An 18,409-nucleotide genomic window follows, 5' to 3' on the forward strand; every position below is an offset into this window, starting at 1 on the left:
AAAAAGCGTGTTTTGCTGTGGTGCAGAGCGTTAGTAAATCTGGCCCTTGGACGTAGCTATTTTTTGCAGTTGACCTCATTACATATTTATTTGTAGGAACTTCTCTTTCAGTGCCATGGGGGGGACCATAACAGAAGATGCATGCAGGCAATCAAGATAGTTTTTAAAGTGAGCCAGTGGATTAGTAGTGGATCTTTAACACAGTTGGAAATGAGTCCATAATGCACACGAGCAGCCCCACAGCTCAGCACCACACGTGCAGTCTCTGAGATCTGTGATATACATCATTCAGCCTGGTGTCAAAATGTCTTATACACTGTTATAGTCAGACATTCATTTCATACTGACTTTATTAGATACCTCAGCAGGTCAAACACACAGTAGGTCTGTACCTTTGATTTGTCAGACTTTCACTGGATGACCTCCATAACACAAACCAAAAGGAATATCCATCCCCAGCAGGTATCCACTACACTATGGAGTCACACTCCAGATGATCTAATAACAATGCAATTGATAAATGCAGTATAAGAGCAGCTTTTACATATGTGTTTCAAGGTCACTTCAGATCAGTTAGAGGGAATTAAAGGGTAGGGCTGTGCGATATGACCAAAACCTCATATCCTGATATAAGACATCTATCGTCCGATAACGATATAAATCACACAAATGTAACATTTTCTGTAAACTCTGTGAATCTCGGGCAGCTCGACTTGCGTGAAGTGTTTCCAGCTGTGCGTCGTGTAGCTGGAGTCGAGTGTTTTAACGATGCATGAAACGACACATTTTTAGACACAAGTTGTAACGGCGCCATTTCCTTTGTGAGTATTTATTACACGGCGTGCTGCGGGGAAAAGCCTGTTCTAACGTTTGAGTCTAAGGTTTATTTTTTAGCACCTGGCGACTTTTTTACTTCTCATCCGTAAATAATCTGCTCTTTCACGTGATTCAGTTTATTTTGAAAAGTCTCAACAGGATCTTGAGCTTTATTGTGAAAGGTTTATGTGGAACATAAACAAGCGGACACGCGATGGTGTTACCGTCGTGGTTGCTAACCACAACGCATAAAAACAGGCGCTTCTGTAGTGTGGTTATATTAAATATAAGAGAAAGAGACTTTTAATAAATGAATCCAGCCACTACAGTGACATCAGAACCATGAGAAAATATTGCTGCAAACAGTTTGTTTTGCGACACCACGAAACAAACGATAGCGTGAAATGAAACGACGGACATTTTTATATCGTCATCAGATATACATCGTTATATCGAGCAGCCCTACTAAAGGGGAATAATCACGTTTAGAATACAAGAATAGGATTTTCTGTTAGGAACTGTTTGGGAACGTGCCCGGATCATGTGTGTGAGCTCTGCATCTGACAGCTTAGGTGGAGCACAGGGCTCATGAAGAAGGTTGCTGCAAACTATCCATACATTTTCCTCCACTTATGGAAGTCAGGAACGTGGTAATTTGAGATTAAATATCACTGATATCATTTATCTACACTTGATAAATGTAAAATGTCTCAATTAGATACTAAATTATAAAGTATATAGATTGACGAACAAAGGCTTAATCTGGGGTTTTATTATTCTGAAGTGCATCCACCCCCCATGTACAGTGTTGGTGTTTATGGCTGTAGTGTGTACAGTATAAATATTCTCACCGTGGGGAATTGAATCCGCTGTCAACAGTGACCGAGCTGGAGTCCATACTGTCCAGCCGAGCAGAATGAGCTGACTGCTGGTTCTGACTGGGCTCCGGAAGGTTCTCTTTGACACCTGGGAAGGCAAGCGTTCTTTCAAACCTCCTCTGCAGATCCCTCTCTTTCTCTCTTTCCAGCAGCCATTGCATGGTTCCTGCTCCACCTCCTCCCATGACAGCAATGCTTCCTCCAGGCTTCTCATCCTCTCCTTGACTTTTCGCGCCTCCGTCTTCAAGTTCATCATCATCTGAAACATTGTAGTAGTCAAAGTTTGCATCTGCAGCACTGGATGTGGGTTCAGTCCCTTGTGATGGAGCAGATGATGTTGCCAACAGAGGCTTAGGAGCATCGAAGGCTTCTTGGGAATCAAGAGCATCGCAGGATGATGACAGATTTGAGGAGGCAAGGGCTGTGGGTTTTCTCAGAGAGCTGTAACCTGGCAAAGGCAGGCTAGGTGGAGGTTTGAAGAGCGTATCTTTACTAAAGATCTCCTTTCGTTTCTCCTGATTAGAAGAGGTGCTGTGGGCAGGTCGTCCATTAGAAAGAGGGAGGTCAGGGATAGAGAGGGGTATTGGTGGCAAGCTGCTGCCCTTAGGTCCCACCTTTGTTAAGTCCTCCCTATTTTCTGGTGGATGGGATGTCTGTCTATCAGTCTGCCTGTCAATACTACCTGGTTTTAATCCATCATGGCTGTTTTTGCCCAGAGTTCCCAGAGGAGCTGTTGATGTGAGAATAGCCTCAGAGGATCCAGGGCATTGGAAGTAATCATCGGGAGAGGCAGAGTTAGGCAGTGGTTTTGGTGAATATGCTGGGAGACTATCCCTGCTCTTACTCTTCTCCAAGTTCCTGCTCCCATCCAATCTCAGGGAATCCCCAGGCACCTTAGTGGAAGTGGGTGTGGCACGAGAGTAGTGAGAAGAGCTCTGATTAGCTCGCAGGGTGCCATCATCAGTATAGTAACGGCTCCGGTCATCATAATAATCGGGTGGTCCAATCAGTCCAGCTCCAAGCGGACCTTTAGAGTTGTCCATTGATCGGGAACGTTCCTTGGCCTTGTCGCTGCGTTCATTTCTGGATTTCCTCTCCTGGGTGTGGGAGTGCGAGCGGTGGACCTTAGAATGGTGGGCTGATTTGCCGTGACTTGGCTCAGGGAAAGGCATTTCTGTGCGTCGCTTGGCAAGCTCTCCGGACACATCCCACTCTGGAGTAACGGGCAGGTGTGAGGAGTCAAGAATGTTAGGGTTGCTGTGTGCCAGGTGGAGTCGGGCCCTTTGCCGCTCCATGGCCACTGCCTGTTCCCTTGGTGACCGAGCCAGTGAGCATGAGTAACCTCTATAGTCCCTTTCGGCCAACTCTAAATGGGAACTGTCACTTGGCTCACAGCGAGTAGTCCTTGTCTTACTATGCGAGCGGCTAAGTTTGGTCTGGGACTGCTTTCTGTGTCTACCCCCACTTCTTCTACTTCTGGAGCTGTGATTGGCCGACGATGCTTTGCTCCTCTGAGCACGCTCTTCTTCAAGACGCTTCATGACTGCTGTGTGTCGAGCAAGATTCTCCACTGTGAGGTCAGGATTGATTCTACGGATGATCTCCATCTCTACGTGGCGTGGCAGCTGGCTGGGTACGTCCTCATCCCGTAGCGGCCATTCCTCGGGGGGGAACTGTGCAGAGAAGGTTGCAAGCTGCTTGGCCTTATCTTTCTTAAAACTCAAGCGAAACAACTTCAAACCAAACTTTCGACTTCCCGTAGCACTAGCTCCAGCTTGTTTCTCTATGTCTGCAGTTCCTGCTACCCCTCCTCCTGCTGCGCTCCCACCTCGGTGCTTGTTTAGTGTATCCGTCTTGAATGGGAACCCGAGTGAACTGCGGCTCTTTTCAGTGTTCCCTCCTGCTTGCTGAGGGGGTGTTTGTGGGGAGTGAGGTACCGAGTACGCCTCCCGGTGGTCTTTGGGGGATCGCCGCTGCAGGGTGGTGTGGTGGCTAGGGGGGTCGTCTCCACGATAACTGTTGTTGTAAAAAGAATCCCCACCTCCCCCGCTGTGATTCTGGTTGGACTTTGGGTGTGTTCGCTCTCGCACACCCCCGGAGGTGGAAGGGGTTATGGTGCCAGAGAGAGGGGAGGTGCACTGTGTCTGCTGATGCTGCTGCTGCTGGTTCTGATGTTGGTGTCGGTCAGCAGAACGCTCTTCCAAGTGATACCACTTGGAGCTAGTTCGGATTAGGCTTGGAGTAATGAAATAGGTTTGAGGAGTTACGATAAAATATCCATCAGGTGTCGGGTAGATCTTCCGCTCACGGACCAGCATGTTCAGAGTATGGCGCAAAACCTCCTCCGTTGGTGTAGGTACACCTGACCAAAGACAGAGACATGAAGCAGTAAGTCCACTGGCTCTTTACAAACACCTCATTTAAACCCGCCCCCTAACATAATTAACTAAAAAACAAACATACAATCCAGGATTTTTATTAATCGTACTATGTTTAAAAGCAACAATTCCCTTGCCACAGAAATGTTATTGTTTGACCCACACGTGTACACTAAAAGCTCTAAAGATTAGTTCCAGAGTGAAGATTTGAAATAACTTCAACGTCAGTGAGGACAGAAAAGGTTTCATTTTGCAATATCAATATCAAAGGTATGTACCTTTACCCCCTTTTTCAACATCAGCCAGTATTTCTGACTAAAGTAATATTTCTACCTGCTAACCCAGAACAGGTTAGTGGTATAACAGATAACCTGTACCCTGGAGAGGAAATGCCATCTCACTAATTTAGATCTTCATTTAGCCCAGAAAAATGTTTATTGTAAATTTTAAAGCTAGGACATCTTACTATTCATCACTGATTAAAGAAAATAATAACAGCCGCAGGTTTCTTTTCAGTGATGGAGCCAGTTTGACAAAGAGGAAGAATTCTGTTGTGCCAGGCACTCCTTTAACCTTAAACAGCAATGACTTCATGAATTTCTTTACAAATTTTAACCATTTGTGAAAAAAATTATACATCCATCTCACAGACGTATCATTATATACAGCGGAATCCAGTGCTACTGATCTTTACAGAGACTCTATAGTTAATTTCAGTAATCACTTCCTAAAAAAACCCATCAACATGAAGTCTCAGAAAACTGCTCAAAGGAGACCTACTATTAATAAATGCTTCAATTTTAAATATGATCAAACTGGCACCACATGCCTTTAAGGTGGGAATTCATATCCATATCGCGATATAATTTGAAGCACGTGCGGTAACGATATATATTGCAATATATTCTTTTCTTCTGTATAACGTATTTCCCACACTATAAGGCGCACTTAAAATCCTTTAATTTTCTCAAAAATCGAGTGTGCCTTATGTATGAATTCTGGTTGTGCTTACTGACCTCTAACTGATTTTGGCTGCAGAAATCTGTTAAAAAATGTTTTAGTACAACTTTGGTTGATGGATTGTCAGAGCATTACGGCTGCTGTAGTCAGGAGCTTCACGGAGTATCTGGGTCCTAAACTCCGTCCACTTCAGGTCCCAAAGTCAAACGAACACTGAGAGTTAAAAACGGTCTAAATTCTCCATCCATCCATCCATTCATTCGCTTCCGCTTATCCTTTTCAGGGTCGCGGGGGGCGCTGGAGCCTATCCCAGCTGTCATAGGGCGAAAGGCGGGGTACACCCTGGACAGGTCGCCAGTCTGTCGCAGGGCCAACACACAGGGACAGACAACCATTCACACTCACATTCACACCTAGTGACAATTTAGATTAATCAATTAACCTATCCCCACAAGCTGCATGTCTTTGGACGGTGGGAGGAAGCCGGAGTACCCGGAGGGAACCCACGCAAACACGGGGAGAACATGCAAACTCCACACAGAAAGACCCCGGCCTGATGGAGGAATTGAACTCAGGACCTTCTTGCTGTGCGGCAACAGTTCTAACCACCGTGCCACCGTGCTCCCCGGTCTAAATTCTTTCATCTTTAATAAAATCATCAGCGTTGCTGCTTTACCAGGTGAAACAATTACGCCAGGCACCCATGAAAACAGGATTTATTAAATTTAACAGAGTTAGAAGTTAGCAGGAAGTTAGCTCGCTAGCTTCCACCTAAACATGATGTAGCATGTTCTGACTGAGAGATTTCTGAGAAAATTCAAACGTACAGCTCTGCTGTCACTTCCAACATAAATGAAGACAGAAAACTAAACAGCAGTGGCGTTTGTAGGGTTACTGAAGCTGGGCTAGCTGGTATATAATGTTGTGCTACGTGATCGCTAGTGACACAGCTATATTAGCATAACATAAACACAGTGAAGCTGGAGGATGAACACCAACTTTTTTCCACTCGATAAAAGTTAACGTGAGGGATTCTGGTGGTCAGGGACAAATGCAGTCGCATAGCAGGATGCTGTACACGGGCCAAACTTCAGTCAGGAGAACAACTGAGATAATCCATCCACAATATGAGGTTAGTCATTAATATGCTGCAACAACATGGGAATAAAGCAGCTGCGAGAGAATTCAACATTAATGAATCAATGTTACAGAAGTGGAGGAAGCGCAGTTTTTGGCTTTCCCCATATTTCAAAAGTGCTTCATCTCTTTGCTATGACTGTCGCCCGCCATAATTTGTAGATGATAATGGTTGTAGCCGCTGCCATGCTTTTGACCAAAACAGGCGCAGCTTGATGACATCATCAACATGCGCTATCGCGATATAGTCAAAATCTCTATCGTTGGCCAAATTTATATCGTTTCTATCGTATATCATTTATATCGCCCACCCCTAGTGGGAATAATTAAACAGCTTGATCCAGCTGTCTGAACTAATTATACGCCAATCTATGAAGTTCCTTTTAACCCAAATGTTCTTGAAAGAGTAGTTGCAAAACAGCTAACTGATCTTCTGTAGAGGAAATGTTTAGTTTAAGGGTTTAAGTTGGGTTTCAGAACTTATTACAGTACAGAATCAGCAAATCATCTTATGGCCTCTGACAGTGGAAGCAAAGTCACTGCCTTTCTCTAAAACCATGGGTGGTTTTAGAGAAAGGCAGTGAAGTAGGCGTCCCTGTCAGCCCTTAGGAATCGAATGCAGTCTTCTACAGATCTACACTCAAGGTTTGCAGGATGATATGCTAACGGCTCTCTACCCTGACAAAACTGCACGCAGCCAATCTGGTGTCACATGGCTGCTGTGAGTAAACACCATGAGTATTACTTTACCCATTGTAAATAACCAACATCATCATCAGTTTAAGTTTATGGACTGATAAACAGCACAGGAAAATCTGTTTATTCTTTTTGGGTTACAAAAATGTACCCTGGAGTGAAAAGTGATTCTATGTCAATCCTCATGGGATTTTCTCTGCAGTTTTTTTTATTGATTTTTCTTCTTTGTTCTACTTTGTTGCTTACTGTTACTTTTTCTTTCCGTAACTAACCCCTCAATCTCCATGTTTCTCTTTTCTTTTTTAGCATCTCCTTCACTCACTCCTCTACCAGTCTGGAGTTATTACTGTCAGTTACATCATAGCAGCTTTTCACTGCATCCAGACTGATGCAATACAAGATAGACTGCATGCACAGAAACAGTGAGTGTTTGTTCAGCCACCTCAATCGTGCTAAGACGATGACCAGGTAGCGAGAGTAATAAGACACATAGTGAATCGCTTGAGAAATTTCTTTGTTGAATCAGGAGGGGTTTAGTATGTTATGGTTCAAAGAATAATGTTTCATAATGCATGGTACACAATATGATGAACATTGCTGAAGCAGTGTGGGATCGTCTTGACAGAGAGAACAAAAGGCAGCCAACATTCAAAGAAGAACTTCAATAAGCCCAGAAAACTATTCTTGGAGACTACTTAAAGAAATTACAAGAAAGCTCACCTAACAGAGTTCAGGTGAGGTTGAAGAATAAAGGTGGTCATACCAAATATCAATTTCAAGCTAATTAGAATTGTACAAACTTTCACTGCCTTATACACTACCGGTCAAAAGTTTTAGAAAACCCCAATTTTTCCAGTTTTTATTGAAAATTATGCAATTTAGTTCAAGTTCAGTTCAAGTTCAAATTTTATTCGCCACATGCAGTGGCAGGTTGCCCTGCAGTGGAATGAACCCGCCCCCCGACCTTACACACACAACACAGACATCACATGGGGATACAAGTCAGAGAACGGTTGCATTACAGAAAAAAACCGTGAAATGTACACTACAATGGGAAAGTACAAGAGGAAAAAAAGAGACCTCTACTCATGCTGGGCTACAGGAGGACAGCATGAGAACAGGAAACAAAAAAACTCCTCTGCACAGAAAGCACATAAATGTTCACAGCACAACATTATGGAGCACGTGACCAGCAACAGAGGTGGGTAGGGGATGAGGAGTAATCCCAGGCAACACAGCAGCCATCCTGCCACTGCACCGACTCTCCAGCGCGGGCCCAGACCCGCCTCGTGTTCCCAGGATGCAACAAGCATCGAAGGCTTTGGAAGGGGAGGGGGGATGAGTGAGTGCTTATCAGTGTAAGTGTATGTGTGTGTGCGTGTCCATAGTTCAGACAGTATCCTTCGCCCTGCCAGGCTAAGCAAACAGACTGTGCTGGACCTCCATGTTTCCAAGCTCACCATCTTGTTCTTCTTTCCTGAGGTGGTTCTGGCACAGCTTGGACTGTTTGGGGTCTTTATCCTGCTGTAGGATGAAGCCCTGACCAACTAGGTCCATACCAGAGGATCCTGCATGGTGCTGCAGAATGCTGTGGTAGCTGTTCTGGTTCAAGGAGCCTTTGATGGTGAAGGAAACTGGACTCACTGACACCTTGACTTTCTTTGCAGGTTCTCTGTAGGACAGACCTACATTATGTTATGATGGCCTGTCTCTCCTCCACTGTTAATTGTCTGTTTCTTGCCATTTCTGTAGCAACACTCTACTTTCTGCAGTACAATACTGTTCAACTGATGCTCACGAAGGTATGGTACCACAGTGTGTTCAACACTGCTTTATGCAGACAGAGGGGGCTGGAAGTAATCTAGAAAAGTTGGAACACCTGTAGGAATTAGTAGCACCATCTTTCAAGGCTTAATCAACCTCCATTGCTGCAGAGCAGATTTTAAATTGTTAAGGGGTGTCGAACTCCAGGCCTCAAGGGCCGGTGTCCTGCAGGTTTTAGATCCCACCCTTGGGTAACCTTACCTTTGTTTTAAAACTCTCACAGTTCCCTTTGTATTATTTCAAGCTGTTCATTGGACTTGAACGACTTGAACTGGAATAAATAACTGGAAAAACTGGGCTGTTCTCAAACTTTTGAAAAGTAGCGTATATTGTATTTCCATTAATGTGTGCACATTCAGTCATTTGAGGGTGTCGCAGAATAGAGCTGCTACTCTTGAACATCAAAAGCAGTGAGTTGAGGTGGTTCTGACATCTGACAAGATCCTCCTGGGCAGTTCCAGGCATGTCCTACAGGGAGGAGGCCCTGTGGACCTCTCTGCTGCCCCAGTCACCCAGCCCGGTTAAGTGGGAAGAAATACCTGGGTGATGTGTTTCAAAGAATCTTTCAATGAATGAGAATGAGATCTATTCAACTCATTTCAATTCAGTTTAATTTATATACAGCAAAATCATTAAATAACAGTCACCTCAAGGTGCTTTATATTATAAGGCAAAAACCCAACCATAACCATAATCCAGATGTATAACTGATTGATTATAATCACTGTGGCACATGAGCATTCATTCAGCTTCATTCAATCATTCTGGCTGGTTTGGAGGTGATCAACTGCTCACTACACTCAATGACAACTTCCTGTTGTGTCCACAATTTCGACACTCGGATCTCAGACTGAGGCCGATGTCTAATTGTTCCTGATAAATTAAAGTGATCAGTGCGTTGTAGGAAGACGCAACCAAAAGGCATAAAAATGTTTTTTATGCCTTTTGGTTGCGTCTTCCTAATTTATCAGGAACAATCAGACATCGGCCTCAGTCTGAACTCGGACTCTACTTCAGACTGGGCCGACAGCACCCAAGCTGAGATTGTGAGACGCCTGTTATTGTCAGGAACAGCAATCACCTCCATCAGCAAACAGCAGAGAGCACCCTGAGGGCGTCCATATCGTTGCTGTGGACTTTAAATAAGGCATGTTTGAAATGTGTAGAAAATAGAATTAGAAATAGAATAGAATTCAACTTTATTGTCATTGCACATGCACAGGTACAGGGCAACGAAATGCAGACAGTAACAGTTGTTCCTAACCGAAAACCTTGGATGATGAGTGGAGTGCAGGCTCAGATCAGAACTTAAAACTTGGCCTTCAGGCTGAGGGACAGGTCTCTATACAGCAATGCAAGAGCCAAGAGGAGGGGCACCAAACAGGCCAAGGTGGGAGGCAGGAGGAGGATATAGGGCCTCCTCTACAACAATAACCCCCTCCAGGTGTAGAGAGGGATCCAAGCATTCATCAACTCCAAAGGCCGGAGCCCCCTGACTGCCAAAAGCAGCCTCAAATTCACAGTGGAGCTCAACACCTTCTTTGCTCGATTTGAGACCACCCCTCCCCAGCACCCTCTACCCCCGAATTCCCCACCACCAACCCGCTCCCTCAGGAACATGAGGTCAGGAGGAGACTGAGAGCGATGAACCCGAAGCATCCCAGGGATGGTGGTTAAAGCTTGCGTGGACTAACTGGCAGGGATCCTTACCAGGCTGTTTGATCTCTCCCTGACTCATGCCATGGTCCCCACCTGTCTGAAGGCCTCCACCATCATTCCCATCCCCCAAAACACTGGCATAGACATTGTCAATGACTACATACATTCATAGTCTTCACGCCTATAGTCATTTGAGTGGATAGTGTCTCAGCACATTACCTGCTCCTGGATCAAAAACTTCTTGACAAACCGGCCCCCACATCTACCTCGCACCGTCACTCAGCATTGGATCCCCACAGGGCTCTCAGCCCCCTAGTTTGGTCTCCTACTGCCAGGGTTTTTGGTACACAGGGGCCACAACTGAGAACAGGAAGGCTGCGCAGAGGATAATTAACACTGCCCAAAAAATCATTGGCTGCCATCGCTAGATCCTCCTGTCTCAGGAAAACCAGGGCCATCACAGGTGACCCACTGCACCCCACCCACCACCTGTTTGAGCCGCTGCCCTCTGGTCAATCAAGTCCCACACCTGAGACTCGCTAACATCTATTTTGTTTTAGCTATTAGCAAACTTACAGATGGAATAGCAAACTTCCTTTAATGTTTAAATCTGAAAGAGGACTGCAGCTATGACAAACCTGGCAACCTCAGCAACCTTTTATTCTAATAGTTAGCAACTTTTCCAGTAGGGGCAGGCGGTATAAACGTATATGGTAGAAACGATTAAATTTGGCCAACGATAGAGATTCTGACTATACCGCTCTACCGCAATAGAGCATGTTGATGATGTCATCAAGCTGCCCCTGTTTTGGTCAAAAGCATGGCAGCGGCTACAACTTATCATCTACAAATTATGGCAGGCGACAGTCATAGCAAAGAGATGAAGCACTTTTGAAATATGGGGAAAGCCAAAAACTGCGCTTCCTCCACTTCTGTAACATTGATTCATTAATGCTGTATTCTATCACAGCTGCTCTGTTCCCATGTTGTTGCAGCATATTAATAACTAACCTCATATTGTGGATGGATTATCTCAGTTGTTCTCCTGACTGAAGTTTGGCCCGTGTACAGCATCCTGCTATGCGACTGCATTTGTCCCTGACCACCAGAATCCCTCACGTTAACTTTTATCGAGTGGAAAAAAGTTGGCGTTCATCCTTCAGCTTCACTGTGCTAATGTTATGCTAATATAGCTGTGTCACTAGCAATCACATAGCACATCATTTTATACCAGCTAGCCCAGCTTCAGTAACCCTACAAACGTCACTGCTGTTTAGTTTTCTGTCTTCATCTATGTTGGAAGTGATATCAGAGCTGTACGTTTGAATTTTCTCAGAAATCTCTCAGTCAGAACATGCTACATCATGCTTAGGTTAAATTTAATAAATCCTGTCTTCATGGATGCCTGGATGTTAAACTTAATTGTTACACCTGGTAAAGCAGCAACGCTGATCATTTTATTAAAGATGAAAGAATTTAGACAGTTTTTAACTCTCAGTGATGCTGCAGTGTTTGTTTGACTTTGGGACCTGAGGGTGACGGAGTTTAGGACCCAGATTACTCAGCGAGGCTCCTGACTACAGTAGCCGTGACGCTCCGACAATCCATCAAGCGATGCGGCTTCGTAGCAACCAAAGTCGTACTAAAACATTTTTTGACAGATTTTTGAGCGCCGTGTAGCACATAAAATCGGTTTAAGAAAATTAAAGGATTGTAAGTGTGCCTTATAGTGGGGAAAATACGTTATACAGAAGAAAAGAATATATTGTGATATATATCATTACTGCATGTGCTTCAAATTATACCGCTATATGGATTTTAGGCCATATCGCCCAGCCCTATTTTCCAGCCTCTATAGTGTTTAAACACATATTTTTAATAGTTATCAGTCTGGTTTTCAAATTTTTTCTAGAACTGCCGACCAAAGAAAAACAAATGTCACGACACATTAACAATCTGTGTCCCATCTGCAAGGATCCTGTGTCCATCTGTGTGGCCTGGTCCAAAATGCTGGAAACCACTGCTTTAAACCAATCAAGAACAGCCAAGGAGACATCTTGTTGATACATTTGATTAACATCAATGATGAAAACTGGCTTGAGATGATGAGAAAAGTTATCCCATATCTGGAAATACTTTTTTTACAACAGTTGAAATGAGTAATAATAACAATGATAATAATTATATCACAAGAAAAAATTATTTGAACCAGAAAGTTCACGTGGTCACAAAATGTGACCCTGGTACCACTGCCACTTGGATGACCCATTTTAGTGGGTGCCCTAAAACCAATAAAGCAACAGAATTTATGAGACATTGATCGGCCACATTACCTCTATTGGGCTGTGCTATAAAGGGTTTATTCTGCTGTTAAACTTTTTCCTTACCCGCCCAATTTTCACAATCCAGATTATCTTGTATCTATCCTGAAATCATTCCATACTGTGATGGATGCAACATTGCTGAAGCCTTACTGATATGTACTGGTCTTGTCCCAGTCTCGGTCAGTTCTGGACAGAGGTTTTTCACTCCCTGTTTAAGATTCTCAATGTGAGCCTACCACCTAATCTCCTAATGGCTCTCTTTGGAGCGGATGAAGTGTCTCTGCTGGCCTTTAAGACAGGCGCTATTGTTCTGTTCCTTGTTTGCCAGGAGGGCAGTTCTAATGGAAGCTGCCCCTCCCACTCAGAAAACAGTGGTCATATGACCTCGCGTCTTGTTTAAAACTGCAAAAAATAAGACATGCACTTCAACACTCTACCAGGAAATTTCAAAACATACCAGGTCCTTTAAAGCATTTCAAGATGTATCTGAATTTTTCAGCTGCATTTTGCCTGTTTGCAGCTCCCTCATGTCAGGTGTGGAGAAACAGTGTGCAGATTTAGCGTGCAGTCACAACACATTAAATGTTGCCAATTCAAACTGGTTATTAGGACTGTGAAAATGTGGGAATAACGAAGTCTGATGTCTTCATGCATGCTCAATCATCCGGATAAGGAAAGCCCAAAAAGTTGATTCTGTGCATCTGGACGTTTTCAGTGGGAGAAATGTTTCGTCACTCATCCAAGTGACATTTCTTTAGTGTCTCTGGTGACTGAAAAAGCTACGTCCAAATGAACAGCATCAACTTTCTGGAATAAAGCCTGATGGATTTATCGACTTGTTTATGCTCTGCCCAGCTCTGCTGGTGTTGTATTTCTGGTATTCCAAATGTGTGTTGTCAACAGGAAAAGTACTTTCTAGCAGACAAGATTCGCAGTACACACTCGTAACATGGTTGAGATGTTTTTTTCCTTGTCTTCTGTAGTTTTTACATTTTCATTTATCCAGTCTTATAAATGCTGATGCTGAGATTTCCCCAAATGTCTAATATCAACCAATTATACTGGCCAGCTGATAAATTGCTGGGGCTCTAATAAAAACATGTCACTATAGGAATATATCGACTATATTATCTAATTTGATCTAAAATGTTTCAAACAAATTGCCTATAATAATAATGTTAAAGAGACTAGAAATAACGAATAAATAATAAAGCAACAGCAATTTTCTCCCTGTAATTGTTGCATGTGCAACACAGCAGAAGGATGAGGATGTGTAGACCTCATGTGTTGGGTCTGTGTTACCACAGGCCCCGCTAGTTTAGAGACTTATTCCTCATGAAGAACACAAGACAAAACAGAACATCTTCAACCGCTCTTTAACTCGCTAACGAGGGAAGCCTTGGTCAGAACCAGGTGGTGGAGCTTAATGCTCATCACCTGTCTCTAGCCCAAATCCTTCAAAGAGCAGCTTCCTCGCAGCTGTTTATTGACATAACAGTTACAATACACATCACAGCACAAGCACCTCCCACCGCAAACCCCCCAATGGTTCTAAGACAAGGCACTGTGTGTGTGTGTGTGTGTGTCCTCCTGCTCACCAAAAGGGTCATAAAAGCAGGAAGCTACAACACAAGAAACAGATCTTCAGATAGAATGTACCACAGTGTTGGGGAGTAACGGAATACATGTACCGCCGTTACGTATTTAAAATACAAAATATGAGTAACTGTATTCCGTTACAGTTACCGTTTAAAAAGGTGGTATTCAGAATACAGTTACTTTGTTGAAATAAATGGATTACACTGCGGTACTTTCCTGTTTCATTTTGTCGCGGGTCAGGACTGTTTGGGTTTTGTTTGACAGCTACGTTCTGTTGTTCCAGGCGGCAGCGTTACGGTTGCCATGGTTACAGGGTGACGCTCTCTCTCTGCGTGTTTCCTGGGTGAGAGAGCGCCTTTTTGTTGTTGTTGTTGTGCTAAGCTAACAGGCAGAATGCTACAAGCATAGCTCTAAAGAATGTAGCATCATGGGCAGTGTAGTCCGTGCTGCAGGGAGAATGGACTGCCATACACGTTATGTGTCTGTGAGCGAGGAGGGAGAAAAAGGGGAGTGGAAAGGTACGAGTTGTCATCGAGCAAAAACGGGAGCTGGAAGCATGTAAATATAATAATAACCACTGCAGCCAAGAAGAGAGCCTGACGAGCCCAGTTGTAAGTAAGCTATTAAGACTCGACTGTACACCGTGTTCGTGTTTTCCTCCGAAACAATAAGTTCCGTTGGAGCAGCCTTTCAACGCCTCTCTCTGTCTCTCGCAAGAAAAGTTGACCCACACAACAAAGTAAAGCTATTTTTCGGCTACGAGCCGACAGGGACCCCGCCGTATTAGTCAGAGGTCCCTTTACTACAGTTCGGAGTCGCGGACCTTCAGTAATAGTAATAAATCACACAGCAATAGTACATTCACGTTGTTGTAAAAAGCATGATAATATATTAAGTAATCCAAAGTATTCAGAATACGTTACTGTCATTGAGTAACGTAACGGAATACGTTACAGAATACATTTTGGGGCATGTATTCTGTATCTGTAGTGGAATACATTTTAAAAGTAACCTTCCCAACACTGACTACAATAAAACCTCCCTAGCACAGAGTGGCTGGAGAGGTGGTCAGAGACAAAGGAACATCTTTGATCGTATAGTTTGAACTAAGACTTTACAAATTTAAGAAACACATTGACAACATTCAACAATTTGACTTAACATTATGTACAGAGTCACAGGGACTATGCTGGCTGATGCGATCATTAAACCAGACATGGGAATGTGTGCAAATTTCCCACAAATTCTCAAGTTAATAAGTCAATAAATCTCTTGCATGGTAACTTTTCTGAATTACAAATGCTTACCATATTAAAAGCCAAAGGTAACATAAAGAAATACATAAGTAACGCTCCAAATAACTAAAATTCCATAACATGCCTTATGACAAAAACTGAGGAGACAGTTACAAGACAAATAAACACTTTATGCCTCATTTTTAAAGACATAATGTAGATAAATCCGACATTTTCGACTGCTTAAGAAGCTGATTAAAGTAAGTGACTCTTGTTGCCACAACCCTGCTCATAAACAACACTTTCTGAGCTATACCAGGAGTGTAGAGACACAGCTGTGTCATACTTTACTACCACATCGCATCTCACTGTCCACCTCACTGAGACAATAGACAAATTTGGAGCGTATGATACAGTCAAGTCATTCTGTATGTGTGCACAAAGTGGTGACAGAAAAACACTGGAAAAAAGTGGAAGTGAGTATAACTGGGTTTCAGGTTACTGTTTTACACCTTAACTGGTTAGATTTTCTTACATGTTCCATTCAGGAAAAAAATGCAAATGGAAAATGGAAAATGCATATATTATCTTTTTATTTTGGATCTTTACATTATTTTATTTTGCCCACAGGAGCAAAATTATTTCACAAAAACTACCTGGGTCAAAATTATTAGCCCCCCTGATACTAACAGTATCAGTCATTTGTAGTAGTGTTCAACGAGTCTCACACACACATCTCCTGAGCAATCCCAGGTCACTTCTGTTTGGTGAATCTCTTGATCTTCAGTTCAACCAACAGATTTTCGTTGGGTTTCAACTCAGAGCTTTGTGTAGACCAGCAGATAACGTTTACTTTGGTTTTCTGAAGGTAGTTCTTCACCATGAGCAAAGTGTGTTTTGGGTCATTGTCATGTCGGAGGTCAAAGTGATATAAAACTTGGGCAGTCTTTTTCTTTCCAGCTCGGGTCCTCTACCAGAGGCCTGAGAGCTCGAGGGTCCGGTATCTTAGCTGTTCCCAGGACTGCGCTCTTCTGGAAAGAGATCTCGGATTTTGTTCTTGGGATCTGCTGGAGGAGCCTCAAGCTCCCAGGTCTCTGGTAGAGGACCTGAGCTTGAAGGATAAGGACCGCCCCACAGGGGCAAGGGGAGATATATCACTGACACATTTACATTTTTAAAAGGTTAACTGATAACAAGTTCTGGGTGGAAAACCTCTTCGAATTGCATTTAGAAAAATGCCAAATATTGCACAGGCAAATCTTTAACAGTTGAGATAAAATGACTTATTCTCACCTTTAGAAAGCAAAAGAAACATCAGACACTTCAAAGAGTTGTGTGAGTGCTTGGATAGATTAAGAATTAAGAAGGTGATAAGAAAGACAGTAACTTGAACCTGTAACTGTGATTGAGTAGACAAGAGTTTACACACAGTGCTGACTGAGGCTGGTGTTACCTGGAAAACATGTCTGCAGGTGTTCAGTTAAGGCCTCCTGAGTGACAGGCTTATGGGCAGAGTTCATAGCAGAGATAGCCAATAACAAAACCTCTCCCAAAGGGATGAACTGTGATTGGCTGATGGGGGACATACTGATCGGTGACACATCACCTGTGAAAAGACAGAAAACGGTTAAGTGACTAGTTTCCTAAACTGCACAATACAAAACAAAACACATCTTAGAAATATATCAAATAAAAAGTCATGTGTCTGCCAGCTCTTCAGGCTTTCTGAAGTCCTGTGAAAATGTGTCTTTAGGCACTACATTACCATCCTGTCACCAAAACAGATCATTTATTCCAATGTTTTAGTTGAATCTGTGAAGTATCACCAAAGATAACACATTTTGAGAAGTATTTTTACACCATCAGGTGAATCCCAAGGAGCTATTAGCCAAAAACTTGAGGTGTTCTTAAAATGTGTGAGGTGTCTCTTTTAAACATTTGAGGAAGCTGGACAACCGGAGGCCAAAACAAAAAAGATTAAGCAGCAAGCATAAAATCTACCTACAGCAGAAGAGTATCTCAAAGTCATGTCATTAAGAAATAAGAAAAATCCAGCAAAAACCTGAAACAGAAACAGAGATTTATCTGCCCCTTCAGTTGATCCATTTGCTGTTGACCAAAACTTTGTCAGAAATGGTTTCAGCGGATCAGCAGCTACCAAGAAGCCATTCTTAAAGAAGGGAAACAAGGAGAAAGGCTGAGGGGTTCCAAAAAATCCGATTGTTAAGTGATGATTATGAATCCTGCTTCCAAGTCCAAACTTCTCTGTGTTTATTAAGGCTGTTGTGTTTTTAACATGTTTTAATGCTTTGTATCTTCTTCCATTTAAACTAAACAAGCCACTAAAAAAAAGTCAGTGATCACTGTCGGCCTCTTTTTCTTTTATTACCACTGTTCATAGGCGGTATGTTTGTAGGTATATTTTAAAGCTCAGTTTTTAAAACATTACAATGTAACTATGACATTTGCAGAATACTGAAAGGTAAGTAGGACCAGAGTCCAATCTGATTACCATAATCCCTGTCCCCAAGAAACCTAGGATCACTGGACTAAATGACTACAGACCCGTGGCTCTGACATCTGTGGTCATGAAGTCCTTTGAGCGCCTAGTTCTCTCCCATCTCAAGACCCTCACGGCCCCCCTCCTGGACCCCCTGTAGTTTGCATACAGAGCCAACAGGTCTGTAGATGACGCCATCAACATGGCCCTACACTTCATCCTGCAGCATCTGGACTCCCCAGGAACCTACACCAGGATCCTGTTTGTGGACTTCAGCTCTGCCTTCAACACCATCCTTCCAGACCATCTCCGAGGCAAGCTTTCCCAGATGAATGTGCCTGATCCCTTCCAGCCTCACATGCTGCTTCCTGTCCGTCAGGAAGTCAGTGATCCACCGGCAGAT

The 18,409-nt window shown here is 43.3% G+C and overlaps 1 protein-coding gene across 1 annotated transcript in view; it reads right to left on the reverse strand.

Moving 5' to 3' along the window:
- LOC102298495 (storkhead-box protein 2) overlaps nt 1-18,409 on the reverse strand; it is a 52,638-nt gene that overhangs the window by 8,031 nt on the left and 26,198 nt on the right. Inside the window, exons 2-3 of the mRNA XM_005944928.2 lie at nt 16,960-17,112; nt 1,668-4,056 (exon numbers count right to left, since the gene is read on the reverse strand). Coding sequence (XP_005944990.1) covers nt 1,668-4,056; nt 16,960-17,112 — 2,542 coding nt within the window. The remainder of the gene's footprint in view (nt 1-1,667; nt 4,057-16,959; nt 17,113-18,409) is intronic.

Source organism: Haplochromis burtoni, unplaced genomic scaffold (genome assembly GCF_018398535.1).
Source record: "Haplochromis burtoni strain Fernald_Lab_line unplaced genomic scaffold, NCSU_Asbu1 Contig_413, whole genome shotgun sequence".
Classification (NCBI taxonomy): domain Eukaryota; kingdom Metazoa; phylum Chordata; class Actinopteri; order Cichliformes; family Cichlidae; genus Haplochromis; species Haplochromis burtoni.